Consider the following 22,540-nt stretch of genomic DNA (forward strand, 5'->3'; position numbering starts at 1 on the left):
ATACAGTCAACTTCCAAGTAAATACTCCTATATTAGATTGAAAAGGGGTAGTAATCGTTACAAGAATGATTTTGAATTCTTTGTAATATTAAGTTAAATTTATGATACATTAAGCATTTTATAGTAGTTTTTAAAAACAAATATATCGATTTAATTATATAAAGTATAGTCATTTAACATTGATGATTATATATCAAGTAAAGTTAATCCAAAATTAGCGCAACTTTCAACACCAAACTTGAAATCATCATTATAAAATGTTTTCAGAAGCGAAACGATGAGAAGAATAAGACCCATTGCTTTATCCTAACGTATAACCTTTTAAGCCCAAATTCTATCACTCAGGCCTGTTTCGGCCCAATTAGTTCTTTAGTTTTTTTTTTTATCGCAATTCTTTTAGGATTTTGATTCATTTTTGAAGCTTGATTTGTTTTTAATCTTTAAATAGTTATTTTAATTGATGTTTTGAGAAGTAAACATTGGTATCATATTTGAGTTTTCAATAAATTTCATTTTTATGACAAATATTTATCTTCTACATTTATAGTCCGGTCTCAATATTTTTTTTTTAATTATATATCGGATATTTGATTTATAAAATTATTTATGTTAATTAAATATTAAAATTTAATTTTATGTCAATAAAAGATAAAGAAAAAAATTATTAAATAATAAGATCAAAAGAAGATGCATGTGGGAGTAACTTGATAGCGAGGGTCATGAATAATTAATTTAAGAAAGTATTGTTGGAGAAAACAAATTGAATTAAGGAAATAGTCGATGTAGCAATGAGGTGCCATTGCCCATGCATACATATTTTTGGTATTGGGTAAAGATGTCATGATCAAAAAAAAATATACGAACTTTGGTGAAAATTGTAATTTTTATTATTTAATTATAATTTTCACTTGAGTTTACCTGCTGGTGAAATTAAAGCTTAATCTGACCTAAAAAGTACTATCCGCAGATGAAATTGAACCCAATTAAGACCTCTTACAAAGGAAATCATATATTATTACATTATCATGATTATTATTACATTTGACTGAAAGAGTGATCTATCGAACAAATCTTCCATTATTATTACATTATTATCATTATTGAAGTAATTAAGAGTAAATCACAACGTATATCACCACAAGAGATAAATATATAGCATAATTTAGACATTGTCTTCATCTTGCAATCTCCATTCATCAAGACCAGATTTATCAATTGGCCGCTCTAAAAACTTGGACATGTACTCTCCCACTGTGAACTCTTTGTATCGAGCCCCACTGTTCTTTGATGCCAACTCTTTGATCGGGCCGTATATTGTCCCTGAAATAGCATCACCGGTGAAAAAGCCCGCAACCGAGATTCTTGGCCCGGCCCGATTTGCGTGAACTCTATGAATTGGGCTTATGAACTCATCATTTGTCACAATCTGCAAATCATTCATAACATTCATGGGTGTTAGGATCCTTACAAAAAACATAAAATTGAACAAGTTATCTCCTTCCGTCCCATAAAAACATGCATAGTATGAGACGACACGGCTTTTAAGAAATCCTGTAAAGTGTAGTGTGAGTGGAGAAATAGTCTCACATTGATTGTGATGTTTAGTGAGAGAATTATTACTATAAATGGAGTATGCATGTATTTATGGAGAATTATTTCTAAATTATTACTATAAATGGAGAATTATTTCTAAATTTTTTTCTCACTTTACTTACGTTTCACAAACCTTATTGAATGAAACACACACACACACACACACACACACACACAAACCCTAGATGATAATGAGAAAACGATACACCAACCTGCAAATCTCCGGCAACTCTTCCGGCTCAACGCTGTCGGAACCCATGAGCGCGACCGAGAACGTGTCCCTCCAATTCGCGGCGCGCGACTTGTACAGATCGACGTTGCTCGCGTACATCACCTTGCGCATGGCGTCGCGCGTGTGGAACTGCTTCTTCGCCTCCGCATCTTGCTCGTGAAACTTCCTCACGCCGTCGATCATCGCGTCCATGACCTCCACGGCCACCCCGTGGTTCACGATCTGGAAGATCCCGAGCTCCTTCGACGCCCATCTCACCTCGCTCACGACCTTCTCCCGCCCCTCGCCCTCCCCGATCCGGCCGAGGTCTATCACCGGAGCTTGCAGCGGGGAGCGGCTCCGGTTGCGCTCCTCGACGAGCTCGTCGGCTGGCCTGATGAACATTCTCGGAACCTTCTGGACGCCGGAGTCGGTGAGCCCCTTCACGCCGGCTTTTGTGGCCTCGAAAGCGTTCAGCTCGTGCACGCGATCGGCCTCGTTTTCTTGCGAGCAATTTTTCAAGCTGGATGAGTCCATTTCTCAGTCTGTGGGAAAGGATAATGCTGCAGAATATGAAAATTGTGTGGAGGAATTAAGTTCTTGTTCTACGTTGTTGAAAATATTCGTAGGTTTATTTATAGACTTTGTGTAGTTAATGAGCTCACGTCACGTTCTTGACTTCTCAAATAATTAATCGTTAATTAAACGAAGCGCAGTTCAGTTTATAAAATATTTTCACCGCAATCATTAAATCGGGGTTCGAATCATTAAGAATAACTAATTGATTAAGAATAACTAATTGTTGATTAAATTAATGTTTCATACGAAGGGGACAAAAAAGAAAAAAGGGAGCTATGAATATTTTGGGATGATCACGGATCATTTTACTGTTAGAAAAAATAGTTGACATTTTATTGCTGTAAAAAAAAAAAAAAGTCTTAATATAGGTAGTTTTATCACGACTTATCAACCAAACAATTAGTCATTTAATCTAAAAGTCTTTGATTTGTGGCGTGCGTGACATAGATCTATCTTTTGTGTATGATATCACGCAAAGGAAAGTAACAACATGTCTAAAAAATAATTAACGAAGGCAAAAAAACAACTAAAAGATCATTTTCGGCAACGTTTAAATATAATTTGAGCAATATTAATTAATTGTTAATCCATAAATTCAACAATATAGGACAGCCTCACTCTTGACTTCATCATATTAAATTTACAATTATTTGAAGTTAACCCTTCATATTATCGGCAGATTAAATATTCCACCGTCGTGTCCCACTATATATCATTTTAGATCAAAAATCAAGAATCTTGTATTCTTCTAAGCTAGCATTCAAAGATAAGTAAATTATGAGGATGTACGTAGTTCAAAATAATAATAATAATAATAATAATAATAATAATAATAATAATAATAATAATAATAATAATAATAATAATAATAATAATAATAATAATAATAATGTGAGAACTTTTGCACTAATTCGTGATATTTGTCGAGTGTAGAGTTTAACGCATTTACTTTATAGATAGTGCAATAGGTATCACAATTCTAATTACATTATACCCATCTCCGTTCCATAAGAGTGTGCACCCGTCATTTTGGTATGCCTCACAAGAGTGTGCACTTTTTTTTTCCAAATCCCTTCTTCAACTAATAAAAGTGGATCATTTCTTCCACTAATAACGCACTCACCTAATATATTTATTAAAATCTGCGTCACCAACAATCATGTGCACTTTTATGAGATGGAGGGAGTATGTATTTATGCAAGTTTCATGGGCGTTTGGTGGCGTGCACTTTAACACCATGTTTGAAGTTGACGACTATGCCATACTGAAATTCCAAGGGATTCTCCATCTCCGGGGAGTGGCGGAGCACGTAATGCCTATAAAGGTGAATGACGGCGAGTTTGATTTCTTGCAAGGCGAATTTCTGGCCGATGCAAGCGCGAGGCCCTATTCCGAAGGGGATGAAGGAGTAAGGATGCCTTGCCTTCTCCTCTTCCCCCTTCGGATCAAATCTCTCTGGTCTAAACTCGTCTGGTTCTGGGAAGTTTGTAGGATCTTTAGCCACAACTCCAATCGCCAACCACACCCATGTACCCTGCTCATTAATGATTAATTAGTACAAAAATTATTTATAACAACATTTTGATTGAGCATGAGGCAACACAAGAACATAGGATCGAGCTAGATATATATATGCAATTAATCAAGGCACAAATAGTGTAGGAAGGGTACAACTACAATACAAGCTTGTTTTTATAGTCTAAAGTATGGCAATATATATGAATGCCCATCGAAAACCACCACTTTTTGTAGATATCAACCATATATGTTATGTCCTTATACTAGTCATTAGTCAATTCATATTCCTAATTATATAAGTAATTCTTATGCATTGTAGAGTTTAAAATTATTTAGGGCCAGTAGACAATTAACAAAAATGGGCTGAAATTTTCGAACTTGCAAAATTTGATCAATTCTTGTAAATTTCGCCACTCATGGGTATATTTGAGCCCAATTAGGCATCCTTCGACCACATTTGAACCCATCTTAAGTGCAAATTAGTTTGAAAAAATTGATCTTTGCAAACCACTCTAAAATAGTGACCTAAAAAAAAAATTAAACCATTCTCTATAGGAAGTAACTATATGGGAGTTAGAGGATTTTTAAAGAAAATAATTTAGACTGATTTGGAAATTAGGTAAAAAAAATCGGGTTTACAAAAATAGAATACTAATTAATAAATAATGCATCTTCAGGACATTTTTCGGTTCATTTTAACTAATGTTCTATTTTTGCAAGCCCGAAAATTTAGTTTTCGCCCAATTTTATTTTTGAGTAAGCCCGAAACTCTTAATATAGACTCATATTAATTGCCCTGCGGATGCATTACTTATTAATTAGTATTCTACTTTTACAAACCAGAAATTTTTTATCTTAATTTCTAAATCAGTCTAAGTTACTGTCCATCAGAATATAAATTTTTTGCCACTACATTAATTTTGAAAGCATGTAACAAATTGCAAACAAGTAATGAAAGAGAGATGCATGTACCTTTGGAATATCATAACCTCCAACTCTAACATCCTCTAGCGCTTCTCTCGCAACCAAAGGCGACACGATATAAAACCTCATAGCTTCCTTAATCACCTGATCAAGATACGGGAACCGGCTCTGCAGATCCTCGCCGGTCGGCACCCGATCGCGGGGCCCGAACGCGTCGATCTCCTCCACGAGCTTCCTCTCGACGCGCGGGTGCTTCGCGACGAGATAAACCACCGTGGACAGCGTGAAGGAGCTCGTCGTCGACCCGGCCAGCAGCTGCTCGTACGTCACGGCGCTGATGTAGTCCGGCGTGAACACGTTCCGCACGGCCCTCTCCGACTCCGCCGCGTTGAGCACGAGGGAGAGGAAGTCCTTGGCGCCGCCGCGGCCCTCGTCGCCGTTCCTGGCGGCGACGATCGCGTCGAGGCGGGCGGTGAGGCTCTTGTTCGTGCGCTCGAGCTTCCGGTCCATCGTGCCGGGGATTCGCTTGAGAATCTCGCGGCACGGGGTTTGGAGGAAGGGGAGGAGGAGGCCGAGGATGATGGAGGCGGAGCCGGTTAGGTCCATTTTTAGCTGCGTTGTGGAGTAGATGTGTTCGTTGATGAATTCCTCGGCCTTGTCGTTGTTGCTGTTGCTGTTGTTATTGTTGTTGTTGTTGTCGTTGTTGTTGGTGGTCGGGGAACTTGGTTTGGAGAGGCGGAAGTCCATTCCGAACGACGTTTTTCCGATCACGTCCGTGCCTATTCGGAGGGATAATTCGGAAAATGTGAATGATTTGGAGTGGAGATCGGCGGTGGCGGATTCGATGGTGGCTTGCATTGTGGGGATCAGTCCGGCGATGTAGGATGGCTGGAAGAAGGAGAGGACTGTGTTTCGCATCTTCGACCATCTTGGTTCCCTGAATATATTATTTCCACCGGAATTAGTGTTTTTTTTTTTTACTATCTCAGGGCGATTTGTAAAAATAGGTCAATTTTTTTTTTGGAGCAAGCAGAATTGAGATATTTATTTTAAAATTTGGGATAATTTCTAATCTGACTTATTTTGCACTTAATATGGGCTAAAATGTGGTTTACGGACATCGAATTGGGCCCAAATATATCAAAAGTTAAAATAAATGGTCCAATTCTAGAATTCTGAAAAAAATTGACATATTTTTGCAAATCGCCGCCTGACAAAATAAATTTAAACTCTCATAATTACAGTATCCTAATTTTATGTCATCTTTACATTTGATATTTATATATCTTACAAGAGTATGCACGACTTTCCTTGTTTGGGTCATTTCTTTCACTAATAAAAATGGATTCCTTTTTTCACTAATAATACATTCACATAATATTTATTAAAATTGATGTCACCAATAATTATGCACACTCTTATAAGACGGAGGGGTATATTCTAATTGAATATAACCAATCTAGGTTAAGAATGTATAAAAATTAAACTAAAAAAGATGAGAGAAATAAGAGGAAGAATGGAAAGGAAAAAGAGTGTACTTTGTCATGAATAAGCCTTTGAGATGAACAGGCGAAGCTGCTAAGGGAGAAGGGATGCTTCTATTGGAAAAACATTTGAATTTGGTTATGCCAACTTCCCTGCAAAGTTCCGGAGATGCCACTATCACTAGCGGTTGCCTGCCCATATGAAACCTGCAATTATACATAAAAATTAAGCATTATGTGTAATTAAGTTTAAATCATCAATATCTCCGATCGATCCATCACCTTATCGAATAAGTTCAAGGCCCTGAATACAAAAATTTTAATTTTCAAAATTCAAATATTTACCCATCGAATTTAGGGTGTTCACTTTACATGATTGATAAAATGAATGATTGAGTATTTTTATCCTCAAGAGTATAATTACTTCAATTCCACTCTTTCGATGGGATAAGAATCAAGCAAAACTAGCTTAAATTATAAAAATAACTGAGCGCCTTTCAGAAACATTGAATTAAACCCTACTGTTTTTATCTATCGAAGCTAATCCTTCAAAGTAAACGTCTTCAATATGTATAAAGAGAGATGCTTAGCAATAAGTGATGTTTAGTGAGAGAAGAAGTGAGAGAAACCTGAAAATAGGGCCATAGCGGTTGGCAAGAAGACAGAAGAGATCAGGGCCATGCTTAGCCATCAAAGGAATGTGTCCAAATATGGGCATCAGCGGCGGCCCTGGGATCTTTCTCACGCTCCAATATGGCTCATAAAAATACCACAATAAACCTCCCACCACTCCTATCACCATTGTCAATAATATTGTTGATGATTCCTTCACAAACACATCACTCAACATTCCTCCCAAAACTTCCATCTTTAATTTCCCAGTCAGAGATAATGGTTTTTTGTTTTCAGTGGAGGCTGCGATCAATATATATAAAGAGAGATTCATGTCTAATTAATTATTTTAATGCATTGGATAGTGACAATGTAATAACATAATTTAATTATGGGTTAGTAGCATCGAGGTTATACAATTATATATAATCAGTTTTGGACTTATTTGAGAAGGGATCCGGAAGAATATATTCGATGAACTTCACTATTTTTTTTTACGTATTTTGGATTTAATATTGATTGACCATTATTTGAATCGAGTTTGAAAGAGTTGTCATTGGATTACGATACGAGTCTAATTCAATGTATATATTTTAAAATTTTCAAAATTTGTATAATTAAATAATTTGCCTAAAATAAATCGAGCTAACTTGTTCATTTATATGATTCATTGCAGACGGTTGAGCATTAACACAGTTTTATGTAATCACTTTTGGACCATTTGAGAAGGAATCCAGAAGATTATATTCCTATTCCAGTTCATATTCAAAATTTAATATCGGGCTCGTAGTAATTTTATGGGATTATGGCCAAAAATACATGAGCTTATAGTTTTCAATTTTCGTCTGAGTTTGAATTTCGGTGAAATTAGAGCTTAGTTGGCAGTCGAAAGTTCACTTGGTGTTGGTCTAACTTCTGATGATAAGGAGTATTTAAAAGCTCGGAGCTTTAGTCTAAACTTCTGATGATGTGGATCCCAATTTCAATTTTCTTTAGTTTACAATCATTTTTACTAATTTAAATTTTTATAATTTAGTATAATTTCAAGATTATTATTAATTAGAGTTCACTGATCTAATTAGAATTTATAATATTTTCCAATACTTTAATTAATACATAATTATTATATTTATTTAATTATTAACAATATTGAATTTTAGAGATAAATATTAAAAGCAGCTATTATAAAAAGGGATTATGGTCAAAAAATACACAAACTTTGAAAAAAATTGTAATTTTCACCTGAAATTTCAATTAAGCCAAAAAAAATACATGAATTTATATTCTTGTTGCAATTTTCACCTAAGTTTGACTTTCAAGAAAATTAGAGCTTAACTGACAATCGGAAATTCACCTGATGTTGGTCTAACTTCTGATGATGGAGAGTATTTAGAAGCTCGTAGGTCTAAGAAAGCAAAATTTAATATATTCGACTTAATTTCGACCGTCAATTAAACTCTGATTTCGTTGATACAACGGGACAAAGGATGTGTTGGAAGAATTATAGATACTGTCTTCACTTCCACAGTGGAATAAAGTTGAAGCAATGCATCATTTGGGATACATCAAAATAACAAGAGCAACTCATATTAAACAAAATGAAAGGTCTCATCACTCCACTGCAGTTATGATATTGATGAGTGAGATGAGAACATACCAACCCCCTAATCTCTCAACACACTCAGCTTTGAAAACTCACTGTCATCCTTGGGCGCAAGCGAAATCCCATCAAGGATGAGTCCTTCTTTCAGATTGAGATTCTGAGTTTCAGAAACATGGATGTGGACATCATAGGAAGCTCCTTCACCAATGAAAAATTCTGCCAACTCAAGGCCATACCAATCATTGTTTAGAGCCCATGAAAACTGACTTTGCCTTTCAGTTTCTGCAAACATTACATCGATTGATGGTGAGTCTATGTAAACCTTGGTAGTCTCCCCTACCTTCTCACTTCCATCTTCTTTAACAAACTTAACTGATGCCCATGAGGGACAATCCAGCCCACGAAAACGACGACAGGGCATATACATAAGCCACGCCACGTATTTAGTATTAGGCGACAGCATTCGTGCTGGCATTATCCCGCGGATTTCCAGTTTGGAAACGCTTCGCAGTTTGGCAACCTCGGAAAATCTGTCAACACCAAACAGTATAAAGCAAGCATTAATTAAACCATACAACTTCAAACAGATGAGATAACACAACCTATTGAGTATTGACACCTCTGCTTCTGCACAAATCAATTCAACTGTGACTACATTGTTTATGCAAGCAAGAAAGAAGGATATACCTCGAGTTTGGTACAGATGTCCATTCCCAGTGTTGAGGATTGTCAACCGATGCTATTTCAAGTGACCTTGCACTCATCATATACCCCTTCTCTCCGCGTCCATTCAGCCGGAAACTCTGTTCCACAATTCAAGAAACAACTTTCACATGAATGTATACTGATGTTTTAGCTGATGTCAAGAAAGAAGTTACATAGTTACATAGAGCTATGAATCTATTCAGTGCAAGAAACTTGAGAGAAAGAACAACTATTACTGTACAAGAACTAAACTAGGAAACAACTACCAAAAGTAAGGGGATCATCTCATAGTTCAACATGAAGAACAAAAACCACAGATCTACAAAAGGAAAAAAAAATACTCATGCTCAACTTAAACAGCTTCGACATCAATATATATTTTGCATGATTGGTAAAATACATGATTGGTGTTATTGTCCTCAACATTAGGATTCCTTCAATCCCACCCTTTCAATGAGATACTGAATCAAGCAAACTCGCTCAATGATAGGAATTATCAAGGGCCTTGAAATATCCCAAAAGTTTCAATCCATCAAAGTAATCAAATGATTAGCCTTACTATTTTTATCTATTAAACCTAAATCTCAAAACTAAATAGTCAATTAGCAGGAAAACACTCTCAATCTTTAGGAGCATACAGTATCATCACCAGATCACAATGCACAAATACAAACACACTCATATCTGCAGGAAAAGAGAGACAGAGAAAACTATATATATACAACCGTACAAGTGAACAACAACAACTAAATATAATGAGATCAGCTCATAGATACCAATTTTCCGCCATCGAGAAGCAGCTTGGAGGCATGCAGCAGGAAATAGAGTTGTTTCGTGGTGGAAAACGCCAGTGGAGGAGAGGCCCTGGCGACGATTTCCCCGTAGTTGGGAGGCAGAAACCGCTTCCCAGACGGTGTCGGAATCGGCGGCGGATTTGAACCCTAACGACACAGACGCCGCACGGCATGCATCTTTAGGAGACGTCAAAGAGATGATGTTGGCTATGCAGCCTTCTGGTAGTACAGAGAAGGGATTAACCTCGCCGGACATTGTTCAACGAATTCTGTGTATTTGAATTCTTCCTCTTCCCTGCTGAAATGTGGCTTTGGATTTGGGAAATTTGAAATTTTAATTTTTTTTGTTCAAGCAAGGCAAGGGCGCTGTGTGCTTCAGCACTTCACTCTTTCTTTCCTCTTTTTGCAGCTGAATTTTACTATTTTGGGTAACTTGGTGAAATGTACTAAAAGTTACTACTATCAAATTTGTGACATCCTTTCACACCTTTGTGTGGTGTTCTTTATCTGCTAGTTACCGTAGAGGTCTCGTTTGTGTGCGAGTTATTTATTTGATTATATAATAGATATCTATTGTAATTCGAAAAAATAAAATAAAAATTGTGACACCTTTTCGCTAAAAATAAAAATTAAAATTGTGACACCTGATAATTTGTTCCCATTGGTTTATTTCTTTTACACACATGAAGAGATTTGAGTAAATTCATCTTCTCAAATATTGTGCATCTTGTATAAATTCATCGTTCTTAAAGAGTCAAAATATTAGAAATGTTAGAGATTTCAAAAATACTTGCAAGTTACATAGTGTTTGCCAACTTGTGTTCAAATTAAGTCAATATCTACATAGACACTCAGAGCATCCACAATGGGGCTCGAATCCACGCTCAGCGGGCCCCATTCGCGTTCGCTCAAACGGGGGCTCGAAGTGGCGAGCCGGGCGCGAACGGGACACTGTTGATCATGAACAATGCTCCGATCAACCTACTAAAGAAAGAAAAAATCCCTCTCTTTGTATACTGAAAGAAAATCAATAAGAACGAGTTCATCAAACATAATTCCCATTTTATTTTATTTTCTCCATCTCGATAATATCTCCACATACAAAATAAAAGCCAAAATATGTATTGATACATAAGCTAGCTAACCTTAATCGAAAAACTCAGTAGTTTCTATATGATTCGTACAACTTTTGAGGCATAACGTACTTGGGGTCGAGGCCTTCCATTTCGACTCTCAAAACTTGAAGCACCAACTCACCAAATAACCTCCTCAGTGGCTTCGATAGAGGCACAATAAACTCACACACAATTCTCAACAATACCAACACTATCAATATTGCTATTTGAAAGATCTTTAGCTTCTTCATGTTCTTGTATGAGAGAGAGAGAGAGATCTAGAGAGAGAGACGTAGATAATTAAAAAGAGTAATGGTTTGTGGTAATGAAAAATGGACCAAGGTGGAACAAGGGCCACAAAATTCAGTGGACTAGCCTAGCCTAAGCCTAAGTGGAAATTAAATACATTAATTTGAACACGTCTCCACTTTAATGCCATTTAAGGTCACTTTAATTACTAGGACTTGTGAAGAGTAATAATATATCCTAATAATATATTTAATTTAATTAAGAGTAATAGTGTAATATAATATTTTATATTCATCTATTTATGTATTACTTCCCCGTCTCTGAAAAGCTTACCAATTTTGTCATTTTGATTCGTTACCAAAAATTTATCCATTTCCATTTTTAGTAAGATTCTGATTATCCTACATAGTCGGCCCCTAATCTTCCTCAACTATTCTCTCTTATTTTCTTCATGTAATTTTCTCTAGCTCTTTATGCCCAATTAACATAGATATATGTATTTTTTTTCTCAGTCAACAAGTAGTTTTAAAATTTTTATGATAATAGACTCGAACATGAGACTTTTGGCTTCACATATTAATTTCTTTGTGTGAATAGTTTTTGCCTTTTGGCACTAAACAAAGTGGGTATTGTTATACTATTTATTAAATTGAAAAAAATAAGTAAATTGCTGTTTAATTTTGTAGGAGTTCATTAGCATTATAATAATTAGTTGCGTCCCAAAAATTGTGAAATTGTAGTTGCTGTAATCAAGTTTATTGCGTGCATGTACGTTTTCCATCTTCAATATATTCAATCTTTAGTTACTAACTCAATAAACACTTATATTTTGAAATACGAGCTAAGAAACTATTTTTAGTCTTTTAAATCATAAAGAGTTAAGGTGAGTTCATTCGAATTATTCAAATTTATTTCTAACTCCATGTAGTTGGGCTTTTCATTCGATGTTTAAATCATTTATTTATGCGGAAGTATATCATATGGTTCGGAAAAGAAAATATTAATCAATTGTAATCTCTGTGCTCACATTTTGTTTTCATTTGCTTGGTTGATCATTAATTTTCTAATCAGCATTATAGTTAACCTTTCCTCTCGTTTAATTTTATGATCAATCGTGTGACTTTTTGTATAATTTGACCTATTCTTTTGGTTTTTGTAATTAGTTAAAAAAAAAAAACAATTAACGAGTTGGATGCAAAATCAACTAAATTGGTTACAAATTGAAAACGAAAACACTAGATGAAGTCTGCACAATTGCTGAATTCTTTAATTTATCATGAGAAATTGCGAGGTTAATTTGATTGCTTAATTACCTCATATCTCAATTTTGCTACACTAATTTATACTACTACTTCCCTATCAACCGGCTTGATTTATTTCTTTTCGACACAATTATTTAAGACAGTGAAAATATATAATGTAAAGATAAATAGGCTATATTAATTAATATAGTAGTATAATTAAAGGAAACATAATATCTCCGGTGAATAATCAATTCAATCCCCAATCCCGTCCAAAATCAAATAAAATTACTTCCTTAATTCCACTTAACTTGGTCTGCTTTCCTTTTAAGTTGTCACATTCGATTTAAACCTTTTTTTTCAATTTCCACTATAATAAATATATATGGATCTACGAATCTATACACTATAATTTTACTCTGCTAAATAACATTTGTCGAAAAAAATACCAAATCAAATACATAAACACGAAGAAGTTCAAATTTGGTAGTGGGCCTAAACCATGAACAAACAATTAATTTCATAAGTTATATATAGTTATGTATTAATTGGACACCCATGCATGATGCATGTTTATTTTCCATCTTGCATCTCGACCAGAAAATTCTTGATTTTCTGCACTTACACATAGAAAACCATAACATATATACCAAGTGGCAAACAATCCAAATAAACATAAACATATACTATATTATACTAATTTGTTGATCAAACCTTAGCAAAGACTCAATATTTTTTATAAAACTGGTACAATCTATCTGGCATGACGAACTTGATGTCGGTGCCATCCATTTCACTTCGCATAAACTTGAGCACAACACGGCCCCACACCCTCCTGATTGGCTTCGACACAACGAGGAGAATCTTGCGCGCGATTCTCCAAAACAGCATCAGCATGCATGAAATCACACGTAATATTTTACTCATCGTATATTTGATCTTCACTTGCAGGAATTGAATAGATCAGTAGCAGTTTATTATATATTTATTTTGTGATAATGGAGCCTACAACAAGAGCCACAAATATATATATTCAATATTCGTGGAATATATATATAAGCCTGAAATTTTGAAGACGTGAAAAATTGAAGAAAAAAAAAAGTAGGGGTTTTCGATATGAGTAATTTTTCAAGTCCACAAGTTAAGGGAGTTGATAAGGAAATATGCAAAGTGGGAAAAAATTTATATGGAATAAGTTTAATATTTCTAGAAAACTATCGAAACTGGTTTTGTCTGTTTATGTGTTGAAAGAGAGCCACAGCACAGGTGGCGTGATGCTCTCATTTAAAGTTGTCTAATTATTTTTTGGTGTATTGTTTGTTTAATTAATTAATTAGGCACAAATATTATTTTTCTCAGCTAAACTATATATGTCTGATAATTTTGAACACGTAGAATGCTGTGAACAGTAACCCGATTGGTTACCGGAGAAATATTTCTGACTATTTTAGAAAATAGGGTTAAGTTGGTTGTAAACTCAAAGACTATACTCAGGTTAATTTTGGTTTTTCTCGTGCATTATAAAATTGATGTCAGAATACATAAATTTTAATTATTTTTAAATTTTTCTAGATGTAAATTTTGTTCAAATGTATTGAATCTGACCTGACACCGCAAATTTAATATATGTGGCATGAATTTTAACATTTGGCTGGTGACATGAAATGATAGGGGACATGATGGATTTGAAGAAGTAGGATTTTCAATGAAACTACAACAATTTTAGTAATTTGAAGCTGCAATATTAGTTTCAATCCCCAATATATATTAAAATTGCGATGCCAGGTCGAATTCGATTTGGTCGGAGTATAAATTTGGGAAATTTGCAAAAAATAATGAAAATTTATGTATTTTGACATCAATTTTATAGAGTATCAGAAAAAATAAGAATATTTACTATGATATTTGTAATTTATATACAATTAACCTTAGAAAATATTACTCTGCAGGGCTCCAAAACAATAAACGGAAATCATTACTTTCAAGTACGAGTCTCAGTGTGAGATAATTTCATTTCAGCGTTTAAACGAGTCAAAATTAAATTTTAACCTATATATACCTATTATTTCCTCCTGTCCCACTTGATTTGACCTATTTTTTTTTTTTTTTTTGTTATCCCATTCAACTTGGTCTGTTTTCTTTTTTGGTAATCAATTTTTACTATAACAAATATGGGCTCGCATACCTTAACACACTTTTTACATTATAATTTTACTTTTCTACTATATAACAGTGTAAAAAAGAATTAGGTCAAATGTTACGAGACGAAGAGAGTAACATGTTTGAAATTACAAATACCAACAAAATTACAAAATATGGATTTGGAACCCAACTATTACCCACCTTACACAAGTTTTTATGCTTTTTTTGCTGTGTGTGGTAAAATCAGACAATTCATTATTTATCATATTTGTAGAAGCAAGCCAGCATATTCAAACCATTCATCAACACAAACACTCAACCCCATTAACATGTAGTAAACCAAGTTCAAATTCGAAAATGTGACAAAGCAGAAGCTCCATCCAGCCCCTTTGAGTTATAGTAAGTAACATACTCTTCTATAGTAGTTGCCCTATATCTCGGTGGATCGTCTTCGGACACGAGCTCTTCAATCGGCCCGTAGACCTCCGTGGGCCTAGCCGGGTCGTTTCTGAAGAAACACGCCACCGAAACTCTCGAACTCGAGCTATTCACCACTACTCTGTGCTCAGCACTGATAAATCTGTCATTTGATATAAGCTGCACGAAGAAGATGCTAACTAAGATCACCATTGTACGTAGATAACTTTTTTTAGGACAATAACTTAGGTTGATTTGGAAATTAGGACAAAAACTTTCGGGCTTATAAACATAGGACAGTAATTAATAAGCGTCGCACCCGCAGAACATTTATCGGCCAATTATCGAATTTTTGGACTTATCCGCACGAACCAAGCACATGACATCCTCACTGGAGTCATAAAAATGACGTGTTTGCCACATAATCAACCTCTGTCGTGTGTTTGGTCCGTGCGGGTAAGCCCCAAAAATTCGATAATGGGCCGAGAAATATTATGCGGGTGCAATACTTATTAAATACTGTCTTATTTTTACAAGCTCAAAATTTTTTGTCATAATTTCCAAATCGACTTAAGTTACTGTCCTAAAAAATCCTCTGACTCTACATAGTAACTAGAGAAAGTATGCTTGCCTGAAGAAGATCACCAATGTTTACTACAAGAGCTCCCGGCACAGAGGGCACATCGAACCACTGGTTCCGGTGAAGAACTTGTAGCCCTTGTACTTGGTCGGTTAGCAACACCGTTAGGAAGTCGCTGTCAGCGTGCTTGCTCGTGCCTAGGGTTAGCTCCGGCTGAGGGCATTCCGGGTAGTAATGCAGCAACATAGCAATCCCCTCCGCGCATTTCATGTCTATGAGGCGATCGGCCTTGAGGCCGAGTGCCTCCGATAATATTTGAAACAGAGTTCTTCCTAGCTGTAAAACTTGTTTTGTGTATTCAATCATTATATCACTGCAGAAATCCAAACACAAGTACTCATATTGCTGGTGAATATCTAGCTTGTTGCAGCATAGCAGAAATTCAATGGGATTGACATCATATGGTTATATTCCCTCCGTCCACTAATTCATGACCTAGGGGAGGAAACACGGGTATTTTAAAAAAAAATGTAGTATTGTTTATAGTTGAGTGGAGAAAACCAATTAAAAAATGTATAAATAGTTATTAAAAATGAGTATGGCATGAATTGGTGAACGAACCAAAAAGGAAAGTAGGACATGAATTGGTGGACGGAGGGAGTATTATATTTCCTCTCACCTCACTATTTTCATCTCTACCATAATACCCTCTTCTAATTCTCAAGAATATATTACAAGAAAACAAAGTGATATAAAGTACTAATTCATTTTCCTAAAAATATGTAATATTTTATTATACTCATGTTCTACTTTTCCTTACCTATAAAGAAAATTGTTGTAGTTTTCCAATGAATTTTTCTTGCAAGGTTGTGTTATCTTTGATTATAAATTTATCATTAAAAAAAATAAGAGATATAAAAACTTCTCTATTTAAATTTTTTATTTTTTCCCCTCATTTTCTACAAAAGATACAGAGATAAAATTCTCTTTTGTAGAGAATAAGAAGAAGCTAGAAAAAGAAAAATGAGAGATTTAAAGGTAGTGTTTTTTTTTTTTCATAATACATTTAAACTAAAAAGAACAAGTAGATGTATTCTACTACAGTAATATAATTTGTATGATTTATTAGATTTTCATTAAGATTGAAATTGTGAATTACACAAAAAATGAGTATCTATTATATAAATCAAACTGAACTTTGACTTTTTAATATAAATATTTTTTAGTATACATAAAGTCTATAACTAATAAGTGTATAATAAAATTCCCTTAAAAAAAGTCTATAATTACTAGCCTATGCATAAAACCTATAACTAATAGTCTATACTTTCCCCATGCATGTTCCCACTAATAAGTCAAGTAGATGCATAATGTATTCTTCCTCTATCATAGTTTCATATTCACCTCAAAATTTTATATCGAAACAGCAAAAAGCCATCCTAAAAATCTGTAAACAAATCAAGCCGCTCGTGAATTATTTGAATCTCGAGTCGAAAAAAGATCGTTTTAAATCCGTTTATCTTCTTAACTAGCCGAACTCAAACCTAAAATTGCGCGAGCTCGATAAAATTATAGAGCCAAATTCAAGTTCAAATTAAAACTTGAATTTGAGCTCTAGCAATACTATTTTCATGCCGAAGGCATTCGACAGCTCGGCTCAGTTCGTATACAGCCCATAGCTAGGAAATATTTCATCACCACCACCATGAAATTAAAAGAAAAATCCAGAAATGCCCAAATTACCTGCAAACCGCGGGCAATTCGTGAGGTTGAGGAAGATGCGGCGCCATCTCACAGTAAACGGTGTCTCTCCAATTCGCCGACGGCGCGCTATACAAATCGAAGTTGCTGTTGTAAACAACCCTTCTCTTCATATCCCTCGTATACCACTTCTTCATCTCTTCGCCGTCTTGCGCGAAGAAGCGACGCACCCCATCGATCATCTCCTCCATCACGCCCTCCGCAATCCCGTGGTTGATCACTTGGAAGAAACCCCAGCTCGCCGAGGCTTCGCGAACGCCGTCCACGACGGCCCTCCGCTTGATCGGATCTTCGCCGACGCCTTCTAGATCGAGCAATGGGAACTTCAATTGCGCGTCAATGTCGGAGGTGAGTGTTTGTTGTGGATCATTTTTTTGTGGATTGATGAAGATTTTTGGAACTTGGGTTATGCCATTTTCGACTAAGCCTTTCACGCCGATTTTGGAATCATCGAAGGCTTTCACTTCACTTTCCCTGCTCTTGTGATTTGGGCTCGCCATATTTTTCTCAGCGATTAAAAAATTGATTTTATTCCAAAACTCAAAATCAGAATGAGCCTAATTCTGTTTCGGATTTTCCCGAGGCTATTAATGGATCCATTGAATCCACGATAATAAATGGATAGGCTTTATTTTTGTAGAGAGTTAGGATATGACTTTATTTAGCTGAAGCTATCTTAGCTATGGTGGAATTGTCAACTATGGTAGAATTGACAATTAAACCGCTGATTGTGGCTCTGCGGCCAATCCTGCCGATTGGATGACGTGTCGCGTCCTGTACCGATTCCACTTCTGCTGGCTCTGCAGCCACACCCAACGATTACACGTGGTACACACTATATTTTGGGACTGAGGATCCCATTTGCTGCAACAAACTGTTGCGGCGACGAAAACAGCGCCAAGAGAGAAAGAAGGTGGGAAAGTATCTGCGGAGATACAATTACGTCATTTTAGTAATTTCTAGCGTGTCCACGTTGTCAAAATTCGGCTCCACGTGTGTTCGATTTTGGCCGAAAATGAGCTTGATGGGAAAATTGGAAAAAGTTGATAGTCGATGATTTTTAATAGGAAGTTCAAAGTTTGTGGGAAAAAATGAAAATTGACCAAAGTTTATGAATTTAGAGACAATTAACCTTTATAATTATTGTATTTTAATTTTAATTATTGTATTTTTTTTTAATTAATGTGATGTTTAATTTTAATTTTAATAAAATGTTGAATTTTGAAATAGAAGAGTAAAAATTAGATTAAATGAAAATAATTTCTTATAGAATCAATGCACTAAGGAGAGAAGGCGCTCAGGCGTGGACCACCTTATAGCACCTTCCCACTGGAGATGCTCTGAGTAACAGTAGAATTGTCGACTAGAACTACTCTATAAACACTTTAGCAGAATATTTATAAATGTTTTATTAAAATATATCATACTCCGTCGCCTAAATTCACTCAAGAAAATTTGTGTTTACTTTTTAACTCATTAGCATGTCGCTCCAATATGAATGGATAAAGTAGGTTTAATAAAAGTTAGTTGTGTATTTGATAAGCGAAAAATGTGTTCCCAAAATTATTTTCAAAATTGGATTATGAAGATGTTTTGGGGACTGATCAAAATAAAAAGAAAAAAAGATATGTAAGGGACAAAGAAAGTATTATAAACAAGGTCAAACACATACATATTAGTATCCAATCACTCCAACAATAAAATAAGTAGTGAAAGAGCATACTTATACTTTAGTAAGAACTAGAGCAATGTGAATGGCCTTGATATTCTTTGTGGGCATCTCTATTTCCAATAATTTGGCATATTCATCAAATAATTCATCCAATATTCCCTCACCAAAGTGATGCTCTTCTTGTTCATCGACACCCCTCGCTCGTCATAGATCCCCGGTGGAATCTGCAGAACACGATTTTGCGGGGGTGTGTTTGCTTTGAGTTATAGCTTAGATAGATAAAAATAATAGATGGTCATCTATTACTTTGCTTAATTAAACCGAGTGTTTATTTATGAACATGTGAAGAAAAAAAAAGGCTTAATTAATAGTGTTTTATGTTTCGAACTTTTCATAAAATGTCTCACTATACAAATTTTGGTGATTGAAAAATGACTCTTCTTAAATTGATTGCAGTGAAGTTGTGATCTACACCATCAAATTGATGATTCAAGACTTCTCCGGCGAGATGAGTCGTCTTTCGATCACCAAATTTTGTATAGCGAGATATTTTATGAAAAACATTGAAAGTAGATCTGAACGTACAACACGATTAACCCAAAAATGGATTCCAAAATGAAAGAAAGAAAGAAACTTTTCTTAATTAGTTAAACTAAAGTGTTTATGAACATGAACAAAAATGAAAGGTTAATAGTGTTTTACGTCCCGAATTTTCAGCGTTTTTCTGAAATATTTCGCTATACAAAATCTAACGACGGAAAGATAGACTTATATCTCATTTTGATCACTAAATTTTATATTTTAAAAACACTGAAAGTTCGAGACGTAAAACACGATTAACCCAAAGAAAGAAAGAATATGCACCCGGGATAGCCAGTGCAAAGAGCTGAAGGAGAAGAGCAAGTGCAAGCTGTTGCGTGGGAAGAGCCTGCCATAGAAGCTGCCCGGATATGCAGCCACCAAAACCGATGGATCCTTCCTTCCTTTCTTCAACTCTTGGAAAAAATCCGGCAACGCCGCGAAAACGGTGTTGAAATCATTGGAAGGAAGATCGTTGAGGCACACCCGAAACTCGGGCAGCGGCGCTGCGTCTCGGCTGATCACGGCGGCCACCGCCATCTTGACGTAACGCAGGGCGTTGGAGCCCGATGAGCAGCCGAGATCGGCTATGCCGAGGCTTCGCGGCCTCAACGCCGAATACGTTTCTTCCATGGCTTCCAAGGCTATGTCTTGAATCCTTTCAGCAGCATTTTTCTGTGGAGGTGACAAATTAGTTAACTATCTCTATAGAGAGAGAGAGAGAGAGAGAGGATTGATTAATTTACCTGAAGAGAAGAGTTCTCGTGATAGCTTGTTTCTCCAATTCCTCCATTCATGTGAAACACTTTCTCCACGTCCATGGCGATGAAGGGCTTCTCGACAAGACATGACTGAAAACTATACATGTGTGTATATATAATGATCGGAGCTTAAGTGGATTAGTAAAGAATGATGCCGTTTTGTACAATTTTAATTAAAAATTCCTTCAAATTATAAAATGATTGTATCATGTACGTGCATCATAATTCTCAATATTCAGCAATTTTATTGCAAACAACGTCGTAATATATATAAATAATATATGGCGAACTGATCCACGTAAGCTTCAATTTAGCACTCTGGCGATCCCAAAAAAATTGGGAGAATAAAATTTCAAAAATTGAAAAGGTGGTGATTTAATTCGCAACACTTCAAAAATCACGTAAAAATGACAATCTCGAAATTCGTAACTTTATTTGCCAAAACCCTTTTATTATATGCGTCAGTAAAAAATTAAATTGCTGAATAAATCACGAGCTATGATTCCATTCCATTTGGTCGTTTCAATTCTATTTTTAAAAATAAGCTGTCAATTCAATACATAATTTATATTTTTTGGCAGTACGCATATATTAAAAAATGATTTTTCACCACTTATATAAAAAAATTATATGAACGTTTCTAAAAAAAATTATATGACGAATCTATGATACTTGATAGACATCATACTGCTTGAACAATAGTATCGCACCATAATTGACGTTACATGGTACTAATTAATTAAAAACGTGCAAGTCACTGATAATTAAGTAATGGAAGAACTCTAATAATTGAGCATATAATTATAGAGGTCAAATAAAATATAATAAGATAGGTGTATTTTTCTGGGCTGGACACTAGTGTTCATTTCCATGTGTGGAGGAATCTCTATGACGAGGTTCGGCACAAAACATTGAGATGCTTCACACAGCATTAGACAAAACATCCACTATTATCGGATTTGTTTGCATCCCAACATTATTGGTTAAGTTGAATTAACATCGAAAATCGAAATACCATTGAAATATTTGTTATTATGAACTGTATAGTAATTTATATTATTGGTGGATATCTACAACTGCGATCGTGGTGCATATAGAAAGGGCAGTAGACGAATCAAGCTACTTGTGAACTATTCGACGTTCAACTCGATAAAAGCTCGATCGGTAATTTTAATGAGCAGCTCGTTTAGCTAAACGAGTCAAGCTTTTGAGCACGACGATACTCTACTCGTTAGCTCGTGGGCAAGCTCGTTAAGTTATTTATCTTGAAAATATAAGATTATTAATTAAATGTCTATACTATAATTAGTAATATTTGGATTAAGTATCTAATTAACATAATTTATTTACAAGAAAATAGTAAATATATTACATTGTTATGAATAAAATAACTTATGTATTAAGAAAATAACTAAAATTTTAAATAAAAAATTAAATTTAAAAAGCTCGATTAGGCTCAGCACTGTATTCGACTCGATTAAAGCTCGATTAGCTCAACGAGTCGAACTTGAGCAAGACACTATTCGATTCGACTCGATTACACCCCTAATCTCTAACACCCCAACATCTACAAAATGTGTCTAGATTTCATTTTAAATCAAGCATTTTAAGATCATAATAAACCTTGATAGGAGGATCCAAATTAGTGGGCTTTTCGGCCCAACAAAGTGTATTTAACTTGTTGACCCATTGAGCTTACTTCATCTTGAGATGAATCACATAATGTTGTGTTCAGTGTGTAGTTCAAAAGTAAAGGTAAAGTGTGCAAAGCAATTTGAAATAATGAACACAAAAAAGCAGTAAAAACACAGTTTATTTATAGTTGGTTCAGATCTACTTTGACCATGTTTTCAGACATGTATGGTTCCAAGCATTATTTTTGAATTATATAAAGTACTTTAAAGCCTTTATTCAATTTGAGAATTAAGACATGATCGAGGAAGGAATGATGAAGAACTTATAAGTAGTTTTTTTCACTTCAAAATATAGTAAATTACTTC

General features: G+C 35.1%; 4 protein-coding genes and 1 pseudogene across 4 annotated transcripts; all 5 read right to left on the minus strand.

Moving 5' to 3' along the window:
- Positions 1-991: 991 nt before the first annotated feature.
- Positions 992-2,434, minus strand: LOC130993000 (deacetoxyvindoline 4-hydroxylase-like). The gene is made up of 2 exons (XM_057917721.1): positions 1,781-2,434; positions 992-1,639 (listed from the first exon to the last, which is right to left on the minus strand). Exons 1-2 carry the CDS (start codon positions 2,339-2,341, stop codon positions 1,163-1,165), a joined length of 1,038 nt encoding a protein of 345 aa, XP_057773704.1. The 5' UTR covers positions 2,342-2,434; the 3' UTR covers positions 992-1,162.
- An 868-nt stretch (positions 2,435-3,302) lies between these two features.
- Positions 3,303-7,235, minus strand: LOC130991259 (cytochrome P450 711A1-like). Its single transcript, XM_057915368.1, has 4 exons — positions 6,939-7,235; positions 6,364-6,516; positions 4,874-5,762; positions 3,303-3,917 (listed from the first exon to the last, which is right to left on the minus strand). The coding sequence occupies exons 1-4, from the start codon at positions 7,175-7,177 to the stop codon at positions 3,588-3,590; spliced, it is 1,611 nt and encodes a 536-aa protein (XP_057771351.1). The 5' UTR covers positions 7,178-7,235; the 3' UTR covers positions 3,303-3,587.
- Positions 7,236-8,411: 1,176 nt separating this feature from the next.
- On the minus strand, positions 8,412-11,464 carry LOC130991260 (F-box protein At2g02240-like; annotated as a pseudogene).
- Positions 11,465-14,823: 3,359 nt separating this feature from the next.
- LOC130991261 (1-aminocyclopropane-1-carboxylate oxidase homolog 3-like) lies at positions 14,824-18,228 on the minus strand. The gene is made up of 3 exons (XM_057915369.1): positions 17,511-18,228; positions 15,819-16,140; positions 14,824-15,367 (listed from the first exon to the last, which is right to left on the minus strand). Exons 1-3 carry the CDS (start codon positions 18,026-18,028, stop codon positions 15,116-15,118), a joined length of 1,092 nt encoding a protein of 363 aa, XP_057771352.1. The 5' UTR covers positions 18,029-18,228; the 3' UTR covers positions 14,824-15,115.
- An 813-nt stretch (positions 18,229-19,041) lies between these two features.
- Positions 19,042-21,898, minus strand: LOC130991262 (probable methyltransferase TCM_000336). Its single transcript, XM_057915370.1, has 3 exons — positions 20,526-21,898; positions 20,065-20,454; positions 19,042-19,424 (listed from the first exon to the last, which is right to left on the minus strand). The coding sequence occupies exons 1-3, from the start codon at positions 20,643-20,645 to the stop codon at positions 19,311-19,313; spliced, it is 624 nt and encodes a 207-aa protein (XP_057771353.1). The 5' UTR covers positions 20,646-21,898; the 3' UTR covers positions 19,042-19,310.
- Positions 21,899-22,540: the final 642 nt, after the last annotated feature.

The sequence above is a fragment of the Salvia miltiorrhiza genome, chromosome 7 (genome assembly GCF_028751815.1).
Source record: "Salvia miltiorrhiza cultivar Shanhuang (shh) chromosome 7, IMPLAD_Smil_shh, whole genome shotgun sequence".
Taxonomy (NCBI): domain Eukaryota; kingdom Viridiplantae; phylum Streptophyta; class Magnoliopsida; order Lamiales; family Lamiaceae; genus Salvia; species Salvia miltiorrhiza.

Bases quoted from the DNA above. Each gene is read 5' to 3' on its own strand.
- LOC130991259 (XM_057915368.1), bottom strand. From the start codon at position 7,177: ATGGAAGTTTTGGGAGGAATGTTGAGTGATGTGTTTGTGAAGGAATCA. The intron at 5,763-6,363 runs GTACACTCTTTT...TAATATATTCAG, and splicing joins AAAGGCTTATTCATGACAAA to GGAACCAAGATGGTCGAAGA. The intron at 3,918-4,873 runs GTACATGCATCT...ATTAATGAGCAG, and splicing joins GAGGTTATGATATTCCAAAG to GGTACATGGGTGTGGTTGGC.
- LOC130991262 (XM_057915370.1), bottom strand. From the start codon at position 20,645: ATGTATAGTTTTCAGTCATGTCTTGTCGAGAAGCCCTTCATCGCCATG. The intron at 20,455-20,525 runs GTAAATTAATCA...TCACCTCCACAG, and splicing joins ACGAGAACTCTTCTCTTCAG to AAAAATGCTGCTGAAAGGAT. The intron at 19,425-20,064 runs GTGCATATTCTT...CGTGTTCTGCAG, and splicing joins CTTTGCACTGGCTATCCCGG to ATTCCACCGGGGATCTATGA.
- LOC130993000 (XM_057917721.1), bottom strand. From the start codon at position 2,341: ATGGACTCATCCAGCTTGAAAAATTGCTCGCAAGAAAACGAGGCCGAT. The intron at 1,640-1,780 runs ATCTAGGGTTTG...TCTCCATAAATA, and splicing joins TGTATCGTTTTCTCATTATC to CATGCATACTCCATTTATAG.
- LOC130991261 (XM_057915369.1), bottom strand. From the start codon at position 18,028: ATGGCGAGCCCAAATCACAAGAGCAGGGAAAGTGAAGTGAAAGCCTTC. The intron at 16,141-17,510 runs GTAATTTGGGCA...GGATTTCTGCAG, and splicing joins GAATTGCCCGCGGTTTGCAG to TGATATAATGATTGAATACA. The intron at 15,368-15,818 runs GCAAGCATACTT...TTCTTCGTGCAG, and splicing joins ACATTGGTGATCTTCTTCAG to CTTATATCAAATGACAGATT.